Here is an 18792-nt window from a genome sequence, read left to right as displayed (position 1 = left end):
TGAGTAGCCTACCTCATTGAGGCTGACCTGAGTCTGGAATGTGAGACTTGGTTTTGGGGCTGCAGTAGGTTGGTCTGATTTTTGTGTTGGGTATATGGACCCTTGGTCCCTCTGTTGCTGATGCTTCCTGAAGTTAAGTGCTTTTGTCATATTTTGAGAGCAGTTATGGTCCTTTTGGCAGGCACTTCAGGATTTTAGCATGCAGGGAGTTTTTGGCAGAGTCCTTGTTGACAAAAGCCAGTGCCCATCTGCAGATGCCAGGTGTCTGTGATGGTGCATAGGCCTTGTCTGTCTCACTTAAAACTTGTCGCATTTTCACAGTTCCTCTGCCTGTGGCATTTTATTTTTCTGAAATGAAAGGCTGCTGTGTCTTGTGTGGAGTCGTGAAGAGAGTCAGGCTCAGTCATACCAGGTGCTATCTCCCTGTGTGCAGGAAGGGTGTATTTGGCCCAGATGTCTAGACTAGATCAAAGAGGATGGAGGTGTGCTGTCTATTGGGACTGAATTTGGAGAGCTGTGTGATACTGCTGGGAGGGTCCCTTGGTGGTTCTTGTACCCAGGAGTTGCAGCCACAGCTGGTGGCCTGTGTCCTGCTTAGTCAGAAGTGGAAGGCAAGCAGATGCTGTGGGGATGACACTGGCTCCTGCCCTGTGGACTGAAACCTATAGGTCTTCATTCATTTGGTTTAAGGAAAATGAAGTTTTGAGAGAATATTCAGAAAGAAGAAACATTCATATCGCATGTGAAAATATGTATTTTAGATCATGACTTAGGCCAGGCGTGGTGGTGCGCTCCTGTAATCCCAGCACTCTGGAGGCTGAGCCAAGAGGATTGCTGTATGAAGCCAGCCTTGGCTACAGAGTGAGTTCAACACCAGCCTGAACTGCATAGCAAGACCCTGTCTCAAAAACATCAAAATACAAACAAAAACAAAAAAACCATGGCTTCACTTTATCACTAGCAGAATTTAATTGTAGTAGGCATGCAGAATGTTCCCCACCTCACACATATGGCAAGGCATAGGGGGAACTCGGTGTCCTCAGGACAGGCGTTGTGGGGTGACACCTGTGGGTGCCCTCTTTGAAGGAGGGGCTGGCCATGGCCCTGCATGATCAGAGGCACCTGCTGGAAGAGGAGTGCATCATGGCCCTGGACAGGTGGGTGCCGAGGCAGCACCTGGCTGCCCTGCAGGCACTGGGAGACACACACATGGCTGAGAGGCATTAGTAGCTGGCAGAGCACCGCAGAAATAGGCTATGTAGGTGAGTGTGATGGCTTACTTCCCACCAGGTGCTGCCTGTGGGTGCTCCTCAGAGCTCTGGTGCCTTCAGCTGCACTTGGTGTTTGAAGACACAAGGTCAGGTGCCATGAAGCGCTGGACATGGGTGCTGAGGCATCTGTGCTTGGGGCACGTGGCTCTGTGGGGGAGCTGGGTGTCAGTGCTCTGCCCATTGAGATAGCCACAGAAGCAGGCTGCTATGGGTCTGCTCCGTGGGTCTCTGGAGGGCAGGACTCTGGCCTGGTCTGGCAGGCAGTGGGGGATCCCTCATGTGAGGTGCATGAATCTGTCAATGCCCATTTGCCAGCTGGATACAAAAGGGATTGGTGGCAACTTGTGGTCTAGGCAAGAGTTGACCCAGTTCTTAGTCACTTTCTTGTTGCTGGAAAAAAATATCCAAAACCCGTAATTTAAAAGAAGGAGAAGTTTATTTTGGCTCAGTTTCAGAAGTTTCAGTCTGTGGTTGTCAGAATCAAATGCAGAAATGGTGTGGTGGAAGGGTCTGGGCGGAGGAAAGCTGCTTACATCATGGTGGTCAGGAAGCCGAGAAGAAAGGGGCTGGGAGGGGGATGTGCCCCTCCAGGGTATGCCCCCAGCGACCTGCCTCTGTGAAGCCTCTTCTGACCAGTCCCTGAATCCTGACAGCACATTCGGCTATGGACCTGTCAGTGAATGACTCCACTGATGACTGCAGCACTCCCATGAGCCGCTCACCTTCCAGAATCCCTGCCTCTGAGCACATGAGTGTTTTGGGGACCCACGTGTGGGTGGCAAGCATGGCGTGTGGAGCCTGGGGTGAGGGGCCCCGGTGGAGGTGTTGACACCATCTCTGTGTGAAGGTGAAGGGTGTGGTGGGTGTGTAGGGTGAGCTGCCCTGGGGAGGGCACCTGCTGTGGGGGCCCCTGGCCGGGCCTCTGTGACCTCTGCATCTGTGTAGGACAGTACTGACCAGTAAGGTCTCCCCCATGCAGATACCATGCATGCAGACACCACTGAGGTCCTGCCCTGTGTCCTGGGCTGGCGTATGCACCGACACATGTGTGCACATGCTTCTTATCCTAGCCCTGTAGATTGCAGAAGCCCTGGAACCTGGTGATGCTGTCAGACCCTGAGATGTCTATGGTGACCATGTCCGTCTGAGTGGAGCAGCATTTGTGGCGATGCTGTGAGAGGGCTGGGCAACTAGTGATGCTGTCTGAGAGTTTGGGCATCTCAGCGTCACCCAGCCTGGTTCCCTTTGCTGTAGCAGCATTCTCATCCCCTTGCCCCGGGGGATGTGCATGGTTGATGCCCTTTTACCTGATCGCTTGTGTTAGCCAATTTCACAGTAAAAATCTGCCAGGCTGAGGGGGGGTGGGTGTGCTGTTTTATGTTATTTTATATTAACGTTTGGTGGGGAAAGTTTCAACATACACAGAAATTAAGTAATTTCACAAACTCCTCATCCCACCACCCAGCAGAGAGGACACCAGTCTTAGTATATCGGTTGCCCCAGTATAATATCTCCATGATCCAGCCTAACTTGAAAAGCCAGAAGTCATTATTTCAAATTCTTTTCTTTGGACAGGGTCTCCCTGTATAGTTCAGGTTGGCCTTGAACTCACCATGTAGCCCAGGTTGGGCTCAAAACTCTTGGTGATCCTCCTGCCTCAGCCTCCTGAGAACTGGGATGACAGGTGTGTGCCACCACACCCAGCTGAGAAGTCCTTACGTCATTTCATCACACTTCAACCCAAACTCTTGCCTTGTCCTGGCTGGAGTTGTATGAATCATTCCTGTGATGTGGACCCATGAGCTCTTGTTCCCTGTGTCCACGGGGAAGGTCTGTGACATGGTTAGACTTGCCAAGTTTCTGGGATACCTCCTCTGCTTGTCCCCTCAGCTCTCCCTCACATGGGCGTAACAGAAAGCCTCACAGGACGCTCCCCGAGATGCCAGGGCCATTACCCTAAATAGCAGGGACACACTGTTCTTGCTGTGCGTGTGGCCGTGCTCCATCTGGGCCTCAAGTATCACTGCACCTGTCTGGAGAGCAGGGTTGCTGTCAGCAGCCTCCTTTAGCTTACTTGTGAGCTGATTGGGTTCCTTCTGTTACTGCCCTTTGGAGTGGGTTTGTGAGAAGCGTTCTCTGAAACTGTAAGCCTGCTTTCTTTGTGGAGGAAATGTGTGTGAAGAAGTCTCCTGGGCTGTTGACACTGGGCAAGGTGCCAGGGTGCAGGAGTTGGCTGTGTGTGGCCAGCAGGGATCACGCAGGGCTGTTTTGTCTTTTCTTTGATAAGAACCAAACCTCTTTGTCGCTTAGTGTTTGAAAGTGTGGAGAGGACCTGTGGGCAGCTTAGATGTGCTTTGAACATTTCTAATTTGTTGTCAGTGAACTTCATTCCTAAACTGGCGTTCTTCTGTCCCTCTTTTCCAGGCCTATCTCGTATGTTTTGTGATCACTAAAACGTGTACAGTAGCTGGGCGAGGTGCTGCGCCCCATAATCCCAGCACTCAAGTCGGTGCTTGCCGGTGCCCCTGTGAGCTCTGTGCCTGGGAACTCCCTGGCGTACCTGAGTGTTTCCTGTGCTTGTCGCAGGGCTTCTGCAGGCTGGGCACATTGGGTGGGCCCCACCCCACATGTGAAGCCCTCTGTGCCTGCTATCCACCCTATTTGTACTGCTTTGTCACATCTCACTGGTCTAAGGAAACTGCCGTCAGGCATTCCTGAGACAGTGAAGGGGGAGGAGGAATGCCGTGAGCTAATGTCATAGGGATGTGACTCCCAGACTGTTAGATGTCCAGTGTGCTGAGTTTGTGTCTCTTAGTAACCAAAGGATGGATACAAGGACAAGGGGGTTAAGAGGAGGACAAATTCATTGAGAGAAAGCTCCTGAGATAGGCTGGGTCCCAAAAGTGTTTTGCACTAAGACTTTTCATCTGGGAGATTTTATACATGAAAATGACTACATCTCAGGCCATTCTATGGGCTTTCAATTATGGTTGCTTAGCTAATATGGATCCAATAGGGAAGCCAGGCATTTAGCAAGGATATATGTTGGGGATCCCTAGCTTTAGCTTACCTGTAACCTCTAATGTAGAAAGATCAAAGGCATTTTGGGGAAGGGATAGGAGTCTGAGTCATGGTGCTCTGGTCACCCACCTATGTGTCTGATGCCTTATCTGAGCTCACTGGACTAGGTGGCGCTGATTACAATACGATCCCAAGCTGCTGTTTATCTCTAGGGAGCCCTGCAGGCCTGGCTCTTTTTCAGTTTGTCTCCAGCCACAATTTTGATGTCTCGTCTTCTGCCTTGACTTCTTCGAGGGCTGGGCCTCTCCTCTGACTGTCTGTTAATTTCTAACTTAGCGGTCTGTAATTCTGAGCCTGTGGTAGAGCAGACCTGCAGCTCTGCACAGTGTCCAGCTGTGTGCCGTGTGCCCTGTGGTTGGCTTTCTCTGCTGGAGCTGTGTAAACCGCCACACCTCTGTTTGTGGTGAGGCCCAAGGGCCACTGTCCATGCTTCTGTACAGGCCAGGATGGTGATCAAACTCAGGACCTTTCGCTTGCGAGGCAGGCGTGGTGCCACTGAGGTAAATGCCCGGCCTTGTGGGTGATCTTTGTCTGTAGAAAGTGCTCTGTGGCTCAGAAATGCTTTCAGAATACCACTGACTTCAGCCAGGATTACTGTCAGGACTCTGGGCAGTGGAAGGTGCCAGGAGGAAGCGCCTGCTGCTAGCCTAGTCCCATCCTGTGGGCCTGGATCCAGCTCCACTCTTTTTTTTTTTTTGGTACCGGGGATTGAACTCAGGTCCTTGAGCTTGCAGGGCAGGTGGTGGAACCACTGAGCTAAATCCCCGGCCCTCCAGTTCCACTCTTAATTGTGATTTACTGTTTGTTTCATAGGGTTGCCTTTTCTTAAATATTAATTTTTCCTGTTTTTCAGGATGAAAGTATTGTTTGTGTGCTTGTGTCAGGGTAGAGAAGGGAATGTGGCCTCTGGGCCTTAGGCTCCTGTCCTTTGGCCTGAAGGGCAGCTCCTGAGTCCACCTAGCACTATGGGTGGTGAGCATAGAATCACGGGAGCCTTCTTTTCTCTAGACCTGGGAGGAGGGTAGGAAGTCCAGGGGCAGTTAAGTACTTGGGAGACTTCATAGTGTCCTAACTTGAAGGTGCTCTGACTCTTTCCTTTTGAGGACTGGTAAGTCTGTTGCAAAAGAGAAAGTTTATGAAGTTATCTGACTTAGTAATTCAAAACAGGCCTTCAGAACTTGAAAGTGTGGCTTTAGCACTGTGCCACATGAGACCCATTCTGTGATAACTGAAATGGAGGCAACTTGCAGAAGTCCAGGCAGATGGCCTGAAAGTTCTTCCCAGCCTCCTCCCCGTGCTTAATCACACTCAAAAAATAGAAAATGGTGTCTGGTGTCAAAAATCCTACATGCCTGCTGCAGCTGTTGCCTAACCAGGAGTGTGGTGCTGGCTGGCTCTCCCCACAGCGGCTCCCTTCTGGCCTGTGTCCTTCAGCAGCAGGATGTAGAGCTGTGCTGACCTGTTGCTAACCCTTCCCACCTGCAGTATAAAGAAATCTCGTTTTCAGTTAATTTTTATTTTTATTTATCTATTTTTGGTACCCGGGATCAAACTCAGGACCTTGCGCTTGTGAGGAAGGCGTGGTGCCACTGAGCTAAATCCCTGGCCCAGTTAATTTTAATATGCAAAGTTAAAACAGTTTTATTGTCTTAGAAACTGGGTTTTCAGTGGTTTTTAGTATATCCACAGAGTATCAGAACCATCTGATTCTAGAGCTTTTCATTCCCTCAGAAAGAACCCTCCTTGGTCAGTAGCCACCCTCAGAGCTCCTACTTCCTCATCCCTGCAGCCTCTGGGTCACTCTGACTCTGTGGGTTTTCCTTCTCTGGACACTTATCATGGAATCATGTGGTCTTTTGTGTCCGGCTTCTTTCTGAGTTCATGCATGTTGAGGCATATGTCAGTATTTGATAGCTGTTTCCTGCATGTTTTGTCTTTTTTTGGTCCGGTGTCCTTTTGTTACTGTCTTCTTTTCATTTTAATTTCCTTGTTTATTTTAATATATGTATAAAACATATGTTTGATATATATGTATAAACATACTTACATATTTAATATATGTGTGTTTATAAAATTACATATGTATATGCACTGGGGTTTGAACCCAGGACCTTTGTTCTGAGCTGTATCACCAGCCCTTTTTAAAAAAATGTAATTATTTTATTAATTTAATTTAATTTTTTTAGTGTTTTGAGACAGATCTTACTTACTATGTAGCCCATGCTGGCCTTGAACTTGGCAGAGACCCTCTTGCCTCAGCCTCTCAGGTGCTGGGATTACAGGTATGCACCACTGTGCCCAGCACCAGCCCTTTAAAAAAAATCTTTTATTGCTGGGAATGTAGCTCAGTGGCACAGTGCATGCCTGGTAAGTGCAAGGTTCTGGGTTCAATTCCTGGTCCCCCCTCCCCAATCTTTTATTTCGAGACAGAATCTCACTAAGTTGCTCAGGCTGGGCTCAAACTTGAGATCTTTGTGCCTTAGCCTTCCAGAGTGCTGGAAGTACCTGTGTATGCCACCAGGCCTGGTTCATTTTTTTGAGTTATTTCCTTAGTGCTTGCCCTGGGGATTCAGTGAATATCTTATTAATATTAACACCAAGTTAATTTTAATAGTTATTAAATTATTTGCTTGTATAGCTTCATTCTCTTTTCTCCTTGTTGATATTCAAAGTACATCTTTATATTTTTGTTTTCATTGCTTTATGCATTTGTCTTTTACCAAAAAAAAGTTACAAACAGAAATTGTATTCATTTTGTCTTATGTATTTACCTGTGTAATTACCTTTACTGCTGCCTTTTATTTCTTCTTGTGGACGGATTCAAGCTGTTGTTCAGTGTCCTCTCATCTCACCCTGAAGGAAATCCTTAAATATTTTTTGTAGGGCAGTTCTGCTAGTGATAAATTTCCTGCTTTTGTTTTTCTGGGAATCCCTTAATTTTGCCTTTGATTTTGAAGGATAGTTTCTTGCATGTAGAGTCCTCTCAGTAGTTTGAAAGTGCCACACGCCCACTGCTTTTTGGCCTCTGACTTCTGATGAGATGTCAGCTGTTCATCTTATTGAGGATCCCTTATAAGTGAGGAGTGTTAGTGTTTCAGAAATTTGATTGTGTGGATCTAGGTGTCTGTCTCTTTTGAGTTTATTCTACTTGGACTTCATCGAGCCACTCGTATGTGTAGATTACTATTTTTTCATCAAATCTGGGGAGTTTCAGCCTTTTATATTCGGGATCCGGTATGCCCTTTTCCCTTGCTTTCTTTCCTCTTGAGACTCCCATTATGTGTATATTTGTCTGCGTGAGGAGGCCCACAGCCTTTGAGGCTCTGCTTAGTTTTCTTGATTCATTTTTGTTTCTGTCCTCTGTTCTGTTCCATTGATCCACATATCTAGTTTTGTGCCAGTTCCGTGCCGTTTTCATCACTGTAGCTTTGTAATTTAACTTGAAGTCAGGTAGTATTGTGACGCCTCCTGCTTTTCTCTTGTCCAGCACTGCTTTTGTTATTCTAGGTCTCTTCTGGTTCCCTGTGCATTTTAGGATTGTTTTCTCCAGTTCTGCAAGGAATGCTGTAGATACTTTGATTGAGATTGTATTAAATCTATATATCAGTTTTGGAAATATGTTCATTTTGGGGCCGGAGATGTAGCTCAGGGGCACCATGCCTGCCTGACAAGCATAAGGTCCTGAGTTTGATTCCTGGTACCGAGGGAAAAACAAAAAAGGAAACATGTTCATTTTGGCAAGGTTGTTTCTCCCTATCAAGGAACAGAAATATCTTTCCATTTTCTGAAGTCCGCTTTGATTTTCTTTTTCAGAGTGCTACAGTTTTCATTGAAGAGATCTTTCACTTCCTTAATTAATTCCTAGGTATTTAATTTTTCTTAGTCTAGTGTCAATGGTATTGTTTTCCTAATTCCTTTCTCAATGGTTTCATTATTATTATATAGGAATGCTATTGATTGTTGTGTGTTGATTTTGTATCCTGCTTACATTGCTGAATTTGGTTATTGATTCTAGGAGTCTTTTGGTGGAATGTTTTGGGTCTTCTATGCAGAGCATCATGCTATCTGCAAATAATAATTTTACTTCTTCCTTTCTTATGCATATCACTTTAATTTTTTTCTCTTGCCTGATTGCTGTGGCTTATGTTTTGAATACTGTGTTGTACAGAAGTGCTGATAGTGGGCATCCTTGTCCTTATCCTGATTTTAGGGGGAATGCTTTCAGTTTTTCCCTATGTAATATGATGTTGGCTGTTGGCTTCTCTTCGATGGATTTTATCAGATTCAGGTAAGGTTTTTTTTTTTTTTTTGTACTTGGGGATCGAGCTTGGGACCTTGCGCTTGTGAGGCAGGTGATGGCACCACTGAAACCCTGTCTTCTTCAGTATTTTTATCATGAATATATGTTGAATTTTGTCAGAAGCTTTTTTTTTTTGCATCTCCTGAGGTGATCATGTGGTTTTTGTCCTTCTGTTTATGTGGTGTATTAAATTTATTAATTTGCTTGTGTTGAACCATCCTTGCAATCCTGGGATGAAACCTCCTTGGTCATGATATATGATCTTTTTGACCATTTGTTGCATTTTGTTTGCCAGTATCTTGTTGAGAATTTTTGCATCTGCGTTGATTACAGAAATTGGTCTGTAGTTCTCTTTGTTAGTTGGGTCTTTGTTTGGTTTTGGGATCAGAGTGATGATGTTGGGTTCCAGAAATGAGTTTGGAAGGACTCCTTTTCTTTTAATTTCATTAGAGAGTTTGAGGAGTCTCTCTCTCTCTCTCTGTCTTTTCTTTTCTTTTCTTTTCTTTCTTAGACAAGCTCTTGCTATGTAGCTCAGGCTGGCCTTGAACTAACTGTAGCTCAGGTTGGCCTCAAACTCATGGTGATCCTCCTGCTTCAGCCTCCTGAGTGCTGAGATTATAGGCATGTGGCACCATCTCCAGCTGAGGACTATTGGTGATGTATGATTCTTAAAGATCTTGTAGAATTCGGCAGTGAATCCATCAGGTCTTGGGCTTTTCTTAGTTGGTAGGTTTTTTTATTACTGCCTCAATTTTATTGCTTGGTATTGGATTGTTCAGAATTGTTATGTCTTCTTGGTTTACTTTTGGTAAGTTGTTTAAGTCTTGGAATCTGTCCCATTTCTTCAAGATTTTCTAGTTTGTTAGAATTCAGGTTTTTTGGTAATAATTACTGTTTTCTGATTTTTCATGGTGTCTATTGTGATTTTGCGTTTTTCATTTCTAATTGAATTTATGTGAGTCTTTTCTGTCTTATGGTAAATTTGGCTAAGGGCTTATCTACAGACATTCCTTGTTTAATGGCCAAGTTATGGTTCTGCGACTAGATCGTTAAATGAATTGGTTGCTAATGAGGAATAGTATGTCGTGTGTACATTATAATATTCAGAACAAAGAAGTAGTTAAAGGAAACTCCAGCTTGATGACTTTGCTTCTATTTGTATAACTTACAGCACTGTAGTGTATAACATATAATTCAACTCTGATTTGTTTACTTGAGCTGCCTCTGTGAAAGTGTGGTATTGAGGTCACCCATTGTGATTGTATTGGTGTGTATTTGATCTTTTATGTTCACCAGTCTTTGTTTTATGAAGATAGTTGCTCCAGTATTCAGTGCGTATATGTTTACTAGTATTATCTCTTCCTGTTGGATTGTTCCTTAGTATGTAGTGACCTTCTTTGCCTCATCTGATTGGTTTTAGCTTGAAGTTTACTTTTTCTGAGAGTATAATTGTTACCTCTGCTTGTTTTCAGGGTCCTGGTATATGAAATATTGTTTTCTATCCTTTGATTTTTAGTCTGTGACTATCTTTTTGGATTAGATGAGTTTCTTGAATGCAACAGACTATTGGATTTTGTTATTTGATCCAGTCTGCCAATTTCTGTCTTTTAATTGGGAAGTTGTGGCCATTAATATTGAGAGTTATTGCTAAAAGGTTTGACTTAGTCCTGACATTGCATTCCTTTTCTGTTGATGAGTCCTGTGTTTTTTCTTTTTGTTTATCTCTTTGCCTTGTCATTCATGTTTTGAACAGTTTTGGTCAGCTCTTCTAACTTTCTGTTTCTTCCATATCCACGTTGGACATTTTGTCTTTTTCTTTTCTTTTCTTTTCTTTTTTTTGGTACTGGGGATCGAACTTGGGTCATTGCGCTTGTGCAGCAGGCGGTGAAACCACTGAGCTAAATCCCCGGCCCACGTTGGTCATTTTGTATGACAATTCCATGAACTTTTGGGTAATGTCTTCTTTGAACTCACCAAGTTTCTTTACCTCTCTTTTAATCAATTCACAAAGCTCTGCTACCAGGTGTTTGCCTTCCTCTCCGTTGGTGCCCCCTGAATCTGCTGCGGGACAGTTGCCTTTTCTCTCACTCCCTCCATGAGTTTGTTTTTGTTTCTGCTTTTTGTATTGAAGGTTGAGGTCAAGTAGAGTGAGGAGAGATTGTAGTTGGCATGAAGATCTTTTAAGTTAGATTATGCCTTCCAGTGATATGTTTGTGGCTTTATTTGTTCAGAGATAGTGTTTACCACATCAGCTATTTACCTAGGTAATTTGGCTCTCTCACTGTGTTGTGAGGAGAGAATGAATTGCGGCTGGTAATCAACATATCCAATCAAGTATCACTTGGATGTGTTAAACTTTGTATTTATGCTGTCACCCTTAGCGACTGTGGCATTGTTAGCAGTCTGCAGAGTGAGAGAAGAAGGGAAGGGAAGAGTTGGAGGCGTGGGTGGAGGAGGGCTGTGAGGAGAAGTAGTGACAGGTAAAGATCCTGGTTGGGCCATATTCCGGTAGTGGTCTCTTACAGTTGAAGGGTTTGTGTTGAGGTTTTACAAAGATACTGTCGGGACAGGAACAGGGTGTAGGTGAAGGGAGGAGTAATTTGGGATTGAGGAGACCTGTGAGATTGTCAGAACCTGTTCATATTATTTGTGCACCTGTAAGGTGGAGAAGAGACCTATAAGGAGGGAAGACAAGGGGTGAGGTAAGATAAAGGGGAAGAAAAAGAACAGATTAGAGAGGGCAGAATGTTAATACAAGAGAAGATAGGAATGACTGAGGGAGCGGAATATAGGGGAATATAGAGGAACATAGGGGAACTTGAATTTAAAAAGTGGGAAACAAAATAACAAAATAGTATGCTACAGTAGTTAGAATTGAAGAAAAGGAATAGGGAGAAGAGAGGGAGGAAGTAGACAGCTAATCAAAGCAAGGGGGGAAAAAGCAAGAAAAGTAACAAAAAAGTCCTGTGGAGACTCAGATCTAACTCCAGTAAGAGAATGTACGTGTAGTTCCCCCGTGACCACTGTGCCACAAAGCCGGAGTGTCCACGCAGCCTCCTTCTTGTCTTAGTTGCAGTCTGATTGTAAGCAGCTGTGCCCTCCGTGGGCATGGGTGCCAGGTAGATTGAGTGGGCATCGTTTGCTTGTTTATCCCCTCTGCCCAGAGTTGGGGTGGGAAAGGGCTTCTCTTGCCTGCAGTAAGTTGGGAGAGGATGCCACTGGGCTGCAGCATTCCCCATGTTTGCAGAGGGTGCTGAGAAGGGCTGGCATGCACAGGGTCTGTGCCAGGAGTCCAGCCTCTGCAGCACTCACGTGTCCCCTCAGGCTGTTGGGGATGCTTTCCTGGTGGCTGCTGTTGAGAGAGCAGGGTTAGGAGTGGTACAGACCAGCCGTGGCAGCACAGCTTCCCCTTTGCAACTGTCCAGGGCATAAGTCCCTTCCCCACCTCAGAGTACCCGTATTTTCAGTAAATCTTCTCTGAGTATCTCTGATGCAGCTCCTCTAGTCAGCCCTGTTGGGTCTCCCTACCTGTGTGGTTTTTTAAAAACATAAACATTTCACGAATATGGTAGTTTAGGTGAAGCTTATTAAGAACATGTCTTACAATTGAGAAGAAAGAGTTTTTGCCTGTTAAAGCAGAAGGAACCTGGTGTTTGAATGGCTTGGACTGTCATGGTCTGGATTCCAGCTGATGGAGAATTCTGAGTGGCTCTGTGTGGTGATCCAGCCACAGTTGCCAAGGCTGTAGCCACTGTCGAATGGCACTGTCCTCCTGGACATGGAGTCCTGGAGTGAGGGCCTCTCCTAGGTCTTGCGTGGTGAGCCACAGGAGTGTGTGCATCTGTGTGGAGTTGATGGTGGCCTGTCTGATGCTCCTGGTGAGGGCCGAGGCTCAGCAGATGCTCGAGGGATGTGCTGAGTCCTAGCGTGCAGCAGAGACTCAGGATAAGCATAATGCCTTGCTTAACGGCATTTGTTGTTGTTAATGTACTTTCGTACAGGGTAAATTTGAAAGTGAGCAGAAAGCTGCTGTGAGTGAAGAGGAGGTGCACAGACTGGAGCATGAGTCGGTGCCGGGTCTTTCCCAGGAGCAGGACCTGCCCCCGCTGCAAGAGGATAGCCAGACCCAGCAGGTACGTGGATACACCTTTCCTGGAAGGTAGAGTATGTATAAAAAGTTTGCTATTTAACATTAAGTTTACATTTGGGTGACATTAAGTATATTCAGTGTTATGTGTCCATCACTACTGTCCCTCTTGCATAACTTGTTATCTTGTAAGATCAAACTGTACCTACTAGTCAAGAACTCCCCGCCGCTGCCTCCCCCTCCCCAGCCTCTGGGACCTAACACTCTGCTTTTCATCTTTATGAATTTGACTAGGAGCCTTAGAGAAGTAGAAACATGCAGTATTTATCCTTTAGTGGCCACTTTAACTCACTTAACATGGTGTCCTCCAGGTCCATCCGTGTTGTGGCATAATTCAAAATGCCATTCCTTTTTGTGGCTGAATATGCTATTGTGTATGCATACCACCTTTGTTTATCTGTTCTTAGACACTTAGTTTCTTTCCTTCTTTTGGCAATTGCACAATGCTGCAGGGAAGACTGGTGTACAGTTTGATCCCAGCAGAGTGCAGGGGTTCCAGTTTCTCTGCATCCTGTCAACCTTTGGTATCCACCCCCCTTTTTTAATAGAGCCATCCCAATGGGTATGACTTGTGTTTCCCTAATGATTAGTGATATCAAGCATCTCCTCACGTGTTTATTGGCTCCCTGTACATCTTCAGAGAAACGTTTGTTCAGGTCCAAATTTTTATTAAATGTTAGTGGTTTTTACAAAGCAAATATTAATAATAAGAGAGTTAGGTGGCTTTTGTTGTGAGATTGCTCTTCATTTTGCATCAAAAGGTGTGGATGTGTTTTCACACAGTTTAGAGACCATCCCACTGCTGACCCTTGAGAGGGCAGCACTGCGCCTTCCTGACTTTGTTGTGATGCAGGGTTGCTGCCCCTGACCTAGGTGAGTGTGTGTCAGGCACTGTGCCGCACACCACAGTGTCCTCCTTTCTGCACAGCTCTCATCCACTGCTGTCCAGGTGGCCAGTGCACTGGGCCCGGCCCAAATGCTTGTGGCTGCCTGACTTGAAACACTGGGAGAGTCTTGGTGGGATTGGAGCAGCGGTCAGTCAGCAGCCGCAGGTCCAGAGATGGCTCTGGACTGCTCATGAGGCCAAGGCGGTGCAGAGCAGAGGAGGCCGGGGTGAGGATGTAAGGGGCAGCCTCATCCACACTGGGGGCTCTGTGAGGGAGCAAAGCTGTTTCAGAGCATTTCTGAGGCTTTTTCTTCACAGGAACAGGTATTTATGCTGTGGCAATATGTAACTCCCCGAAGAACTTGTCATTCTGTAAAAATACCTGAAAATAACATAACTAATGGACAGTATGGGGCTAGAGGTATACCACACAAGATCTGTGCAGTTTTGTAACTCAAGTTCCAATAAAACCAGTAACACACCTGTAATCCCAATACTCTGGGAGGCTGAGGCAGGAGAATCACATGTTCGAGCCCAGTTTGAGCAATTTAATGACTTAACAAGACCCTGTTTCAAAAAGGGTTGGGGATGAAGCTCAGTGTTAAGGTCCCGGGTTCAGTCCCCAGTATCACAAAACAAAACAAAAACTTTGGACATGATTTTCATGTATTTCTGGACTTTATTTTCTAATTTTGTTTCTTTCATTTTGATTTTTCTGTGCTGGGGATTAAACTCAGGCCTTTGGACTTAGCTGCATGCCCAGCCCTTTTTATTTTGAGACATGATCTCATTAAGTTGCCCTGGTGGGACTTGAACTTTCCATCCTCTTGCCTCAGCCTTCCTCAGCCCTAGGAATGCAGACATGTGCCACCACAGCCAGCTTCTAGTATTCTTTTTAAAACTTTTATTCTGTATCTTTCAGTATGATTGAGTTATAATTTCTCTTTCTTTTATGGTACAGACTTAGAAAATAAATGACCCAAATCCTACTCCTTTAGTCTTTGAAATAATTTGGGTAAATTTGGAGTGATCTGGAATTAGCAGTTCCTCCAAAGCTGTCATGTGGTTGTGGTGGTGCATGCCCATATCCCAGCTGTTTGGGAAGTTGACGCAGGAGGATGGCAGATTTGAGGGCTGGCTGGGCAGCTTAGTGAGATCCTGTCTCAAAGTAAAAAAAATAATAAAAAGGCCTGGGGATGCAGCTCAATGGTATAGCAGAAGGCCCTGGGTTCAGTCCCCAGCACTGGAGTGACGTCTGTCTGTAAACTTTCTTTGTGGAAAGATTTTCAGTTACCAATTTAATTTTAACCCCAGGTCTTCTGATGAAAGCAGGGAGCAGGACTGGCAGGCATACTTGGGCTCTGTGAGTAGAATCAGCCCTCAGTCCGATTTGGTCACCTCCTGGCCCGAGACTTTGTGCTGTCCATTGTCAAGGCCCTGGCCCGGCCCATCAGGAGTTCAGCTCCGGGTCCTTGTGGCAGTTGGTGTACACTGTCCATCTTTTGGCTCTTAATCATTTTTTTGGTCATTGTTTGCCATCCTGAAAGTTGGAATCTTTTGCTTATTTCTTCTGTTTTCTTTAATTTTCCCAGTCACCCGTCTTGGTCTAACTCAGCCAGTAGTTCTATAGAATCTGTATTTTTTTTGTTTCCTGTCCACTGTCACTGTGTTGATGGTTAGCTTTGGCTCCTGGTGGTGAGTTGGCTGCAGAATTACATTCTCTTCTTCTTCTGGCGCACATCTTCTTTCTGTATTAATGTTCCTTAGGGTTCCTCACTGGCCTCTCTGCCTGTCCTTCATGTCCTCCATACCTCACGTGGCCGCTTTTGCTGGCAGGCAGAGATGCAGTTTCCATCTGCTCGGTGCTGTCCCAGCATGGGCTTCTCTACCTGGAGGCCACTTGGTTTTGGCTCCTCCTGCTTTGTTCCTGGGCTGGAGCTGCTTGCCCTGTAGAGCAGAGATGGGGCACTGTCTGAGTTGTCCTTGATGAGGTACTTGCACGTGCTGTCTGCCCGCCTTCCCTGTGAACGAGTGTGGCAGTGCTCTGGGTGCCTTCCTCCCATTTAGAGGACACCCACATTCATCCTGGTGAGCCTGCTGGGTCCTGGGCCATCCCTGCGCCTGGAGCTGGCCCTGGGCAGAGATGCCTGGGTTGAGGGGCTCCGTCCAGCTGGGGTGTTTGCATTGCTGCTTTTCTTAAGCTACTCCGGAAGATCGCACGGCCTGTGGCCACCTACTGCGAGCCAGTAACACCCAGGGAGGCGGGTGCCACCCACCAAGTCACTGAAGGTTTATTTTTGGAGCGAAATGTGTTAGAAGGATCTCTGCCTGGCTAGTAACTAATTTTTACTGTGAATGACCAGGTACAGGAATTGTACTTTGAATTATTAGTTGTGGGGATATCTAGTGAGCCTGCCCCTTCATACCCTGGTGGCAGGGGCAGGCTGGGGTTATGTGTAAGTCTTTTTTTTCTTCCATAAGAGACTAATAATGGAAGGAAAACATATTAACAATTTTTATCTTTAATCACCCCCTTGTTCACCTTTTGCCATACTTTTATTGATCTTGAAAATTATGCTGGAATTCCTCGGTAGCCACTTACTCTTTAAGTACATTGCTGTAACAGGTTTAACACTATTTCTCAACAGCTGAAAGGCCAAGTCTTGTCCTTAAGTCGGGAGATAGAAGAGTGCCGCACTGAGCTTGAGAGGCTGCAGCAGAGGCGTGAGAGGGAGAACCAGGAGGGTGCCACGCTCATCTCCATGCTCAGGGCGGACGTGGACCTGTCTCAGGGTGAAAGGTCAGTGTGTCCTTGTCGTTGCGCTACCTGACTTGCCACCCACTGGTGGTGCTGCAGCCGCCTCCTTCCAGACCACTGTACTTGCTGTGGGGTCATCTCCAGGTTCCTGGCTGGTGGACTAGATCCAAGCAGGCCATTCTTCACACTTAAACAGCAAGGAAAGTAGCTCAGAAATGTCAAAAACACCTGCCTTCCTGCCCCTTGGTTTTGCCAAATCTTCATGTTTTCCTAAATTATAAAAAAGCACTGTTATCTCCCTTTAAATCCCTGTAGTGCCCCACAAGCCCATCTCCTCCCTCCCAGAAGCAGTTTCTGCTCTGTACCCACAGGGTGGCCTCTTGTGGCCTCCGGCTGGGGATGAGTGTCTTTTTTTTTTTTTTTTTTTTTGATACCGGGGATCGAACTTGGGTCTTTGCACTTGCGAGGCAGGTGGCGGAACCACTGAGCTAAATCCCCAGCCCTGGGACCAGTGTCTTTTGTGTGCTAGAGCATGCCTTCTTGGGACTGTCGTGCACAGGCCAGTTGGCAGCATCTCCTGAAACATCTGGGGATTCGTAAAGCCATGCCATGACTCTGGTCACTGTGGTTTCCTCTCCTAGGAGAGCACTTCACGATGCCCTGAGGAGACTGCTGGGCTTGTTTGGAGAGACACTGAAGGCAGCTGTTGCCCTGAAGAGCCGAATTGGTGAGCGCGTGGGGTTCCTCCTAGACCACACAGGCACCACAGCTGCAGACCAGGCTCTGTCCACAGGTGCGTTTGCCAGGATGGGTCCCCTGTGGGGACAGGGGAGGCTGCCTTCCTTGAGGACAAGGATTGGGACTCGATGGAATTGCCCAGTCCCTATAGGTGGGTCGCAGTTTTGCTTAGGAGATGGACCATCTTTCTTTGGGTGTATGTACAGGTGTGTGTGCTGGTTCTAAGGGTGCCTGGGTTGGCCTGCTCACTGAGTGCCATGTGCCAGTGTGTGCTCTTTCTGCAGCTCCAGCACTGGAAGAGGTGTGGTCTGATGATGCAGCCCTGCTGGAGTTGGACAGAACTTTACCTGAAGGTGCAGAAATGTCTTCACTGGCGGATATTAGCAGTCATGTATGTGAGAGCTTTTTCATGAGCCCCGAGAGTACGCTGGAGTGTGAGCAGCCAATCAGGAGAGTCTACCAGAGCCTCAGTATGGCTGTGGATGGCCTCCTGGAGATGGCTGTGGACTCCTCCCGACAGGTGAGCTGGGGAGGGGATGATGGGTGGGACGGACAGGTGATAACATGACATAGCTTGATGGACAGTGGTGTCACATGCTATCTGGCCACAGCCACACTGCACAACCCGCAGAGGGATGTCTTCAGTTTCCAGGTAGATTTGACTTCTCAGACTCTGCCTTGGCTCTGACCTTCGACCTTTGCTGTGGCCACGTTGTTCCCCCGCCCCCATTGTTCTTGTACATGCATCCCCTAGTAGAAATCTTCTGAATTGAAATTCTTGAGGAAGCTGGCTTGCTATGAATGACAAATAGAACCTCAGTTTAAGACAAATGGAATCTCAGTGTACTTGAGATAAAACACAGATTCACTTCTTTTACTTTATTTCATGCATTATTGTAGTTCCACACTGAATGTTTTCATATTTAGAGATTATCCCTAAGGAAGAGACTTATTTTTGTTAAGCTTCTTAGACCTTTTAGAAAATTAGGAAAGACTTGAGGTAGGAGCGTGAGGAAAGCAGTAGAAGATTCCCCAAAGTTAGCCCAGTTCAAAAAAATAAGCATTTTTATATGAAGTATTGCCATTGAGGGAGTTTTCTCTCCTCCTCATGTTGGGATCAGGAGTTCCTTTTCCTGGCCTCCTGCCCACCTCATTTCTCCTCACCCCTTCTGTGCACCTTCCAGCCCCTCCAGGACTAGATGTGGGCTTCTGACAAATTGTCGGGTGCTGTCAGCAGGCCCCAAGCCTGTAGGATAGACAGTGCCTTGAAGTGGGCATTTGGGGCAAGTGCCCTGAGCTATGTGGGCCACATTCTCCTCTTCATTTAGAACCTTGACCTTCAGAGGATGTGTTCTTGGGGAAGGAGCATGGGGAGGTGACGAGAGAAGTTGCATCTCTCTGTTGAGGGAGGGGAGCAGAGTGGCCCTTGAGTACAGAAAGGCGCAGATGTTAGAGAGGCTGGAAGCTGGAGGAGTGGCCCACAGGCATATGGGTGACAGACACAGTACGAGGTGGTCTCTGGAGCATTTTTAAGGAAGAGCCAGAAGAGGCTGATGGACATCTTGAGCCCCAGAAAAGACCTGCTTTGCATTGGCTAACGGGCAAGCCAAG

At 46.4% G+C, this 18792-nt stretch overlaps 1 protein-coding gene across 10 annotated transcripts in view; it reads left to right on the top strand.

Annotated features, from left to right (window-relative positions):
* Pcnt (pericentrin) overlaps positions 1 to 18792 on the top strand; it is a 113330-nt gene that overhangs the window by 38385 nt on the left and 56153 nt on the right. For all 10 annotated transcript variants that reach the window (XR_015449997.1, XM_087207864.1, XM_087207856.1 and 7 more), the window contains 4 exons: positions 12654 to 12785; positions 16334 to 16485; positions 17085 to 17236; positions 17466 to 17701. Coding sequence is in view for 9 of the 10 variants with exons in the window: in XM_087207864.1 (XP_087063990.1) it covers positions 12654 to 12785; positions 16334 to 16485; positions 17085 to 17236; positions 17466 to 17701 (672 nt within the window). In the remaining variant the exon portion in view is untranslated. The remainder of the gene's footprint in view (positions 1 to 12653; positions 12786 to 16333; positions 16486 to 17084; positions 17237 to 17465; positions 17702 to 18792) is intronic.

Source organism: Heterocephalus glaber, unplaced genomic scaffold, assembly GCF_053883595.1.
Source record: "Heterocephalus glaber isolate CG9 unplaced genomic scaffold, H.glaber_assembly_v1.0 deba00000122, whole genome shotgun sequence".
NCBI lineage: Eukaryota > Metazoa > Chordata > Mammalia > Rodentia > Bathyergidae > Heterocephalus > Heterocephalus glaber.
This window is presented reverse-complemented; position numbering and strand designations above follow the sequence as displayed.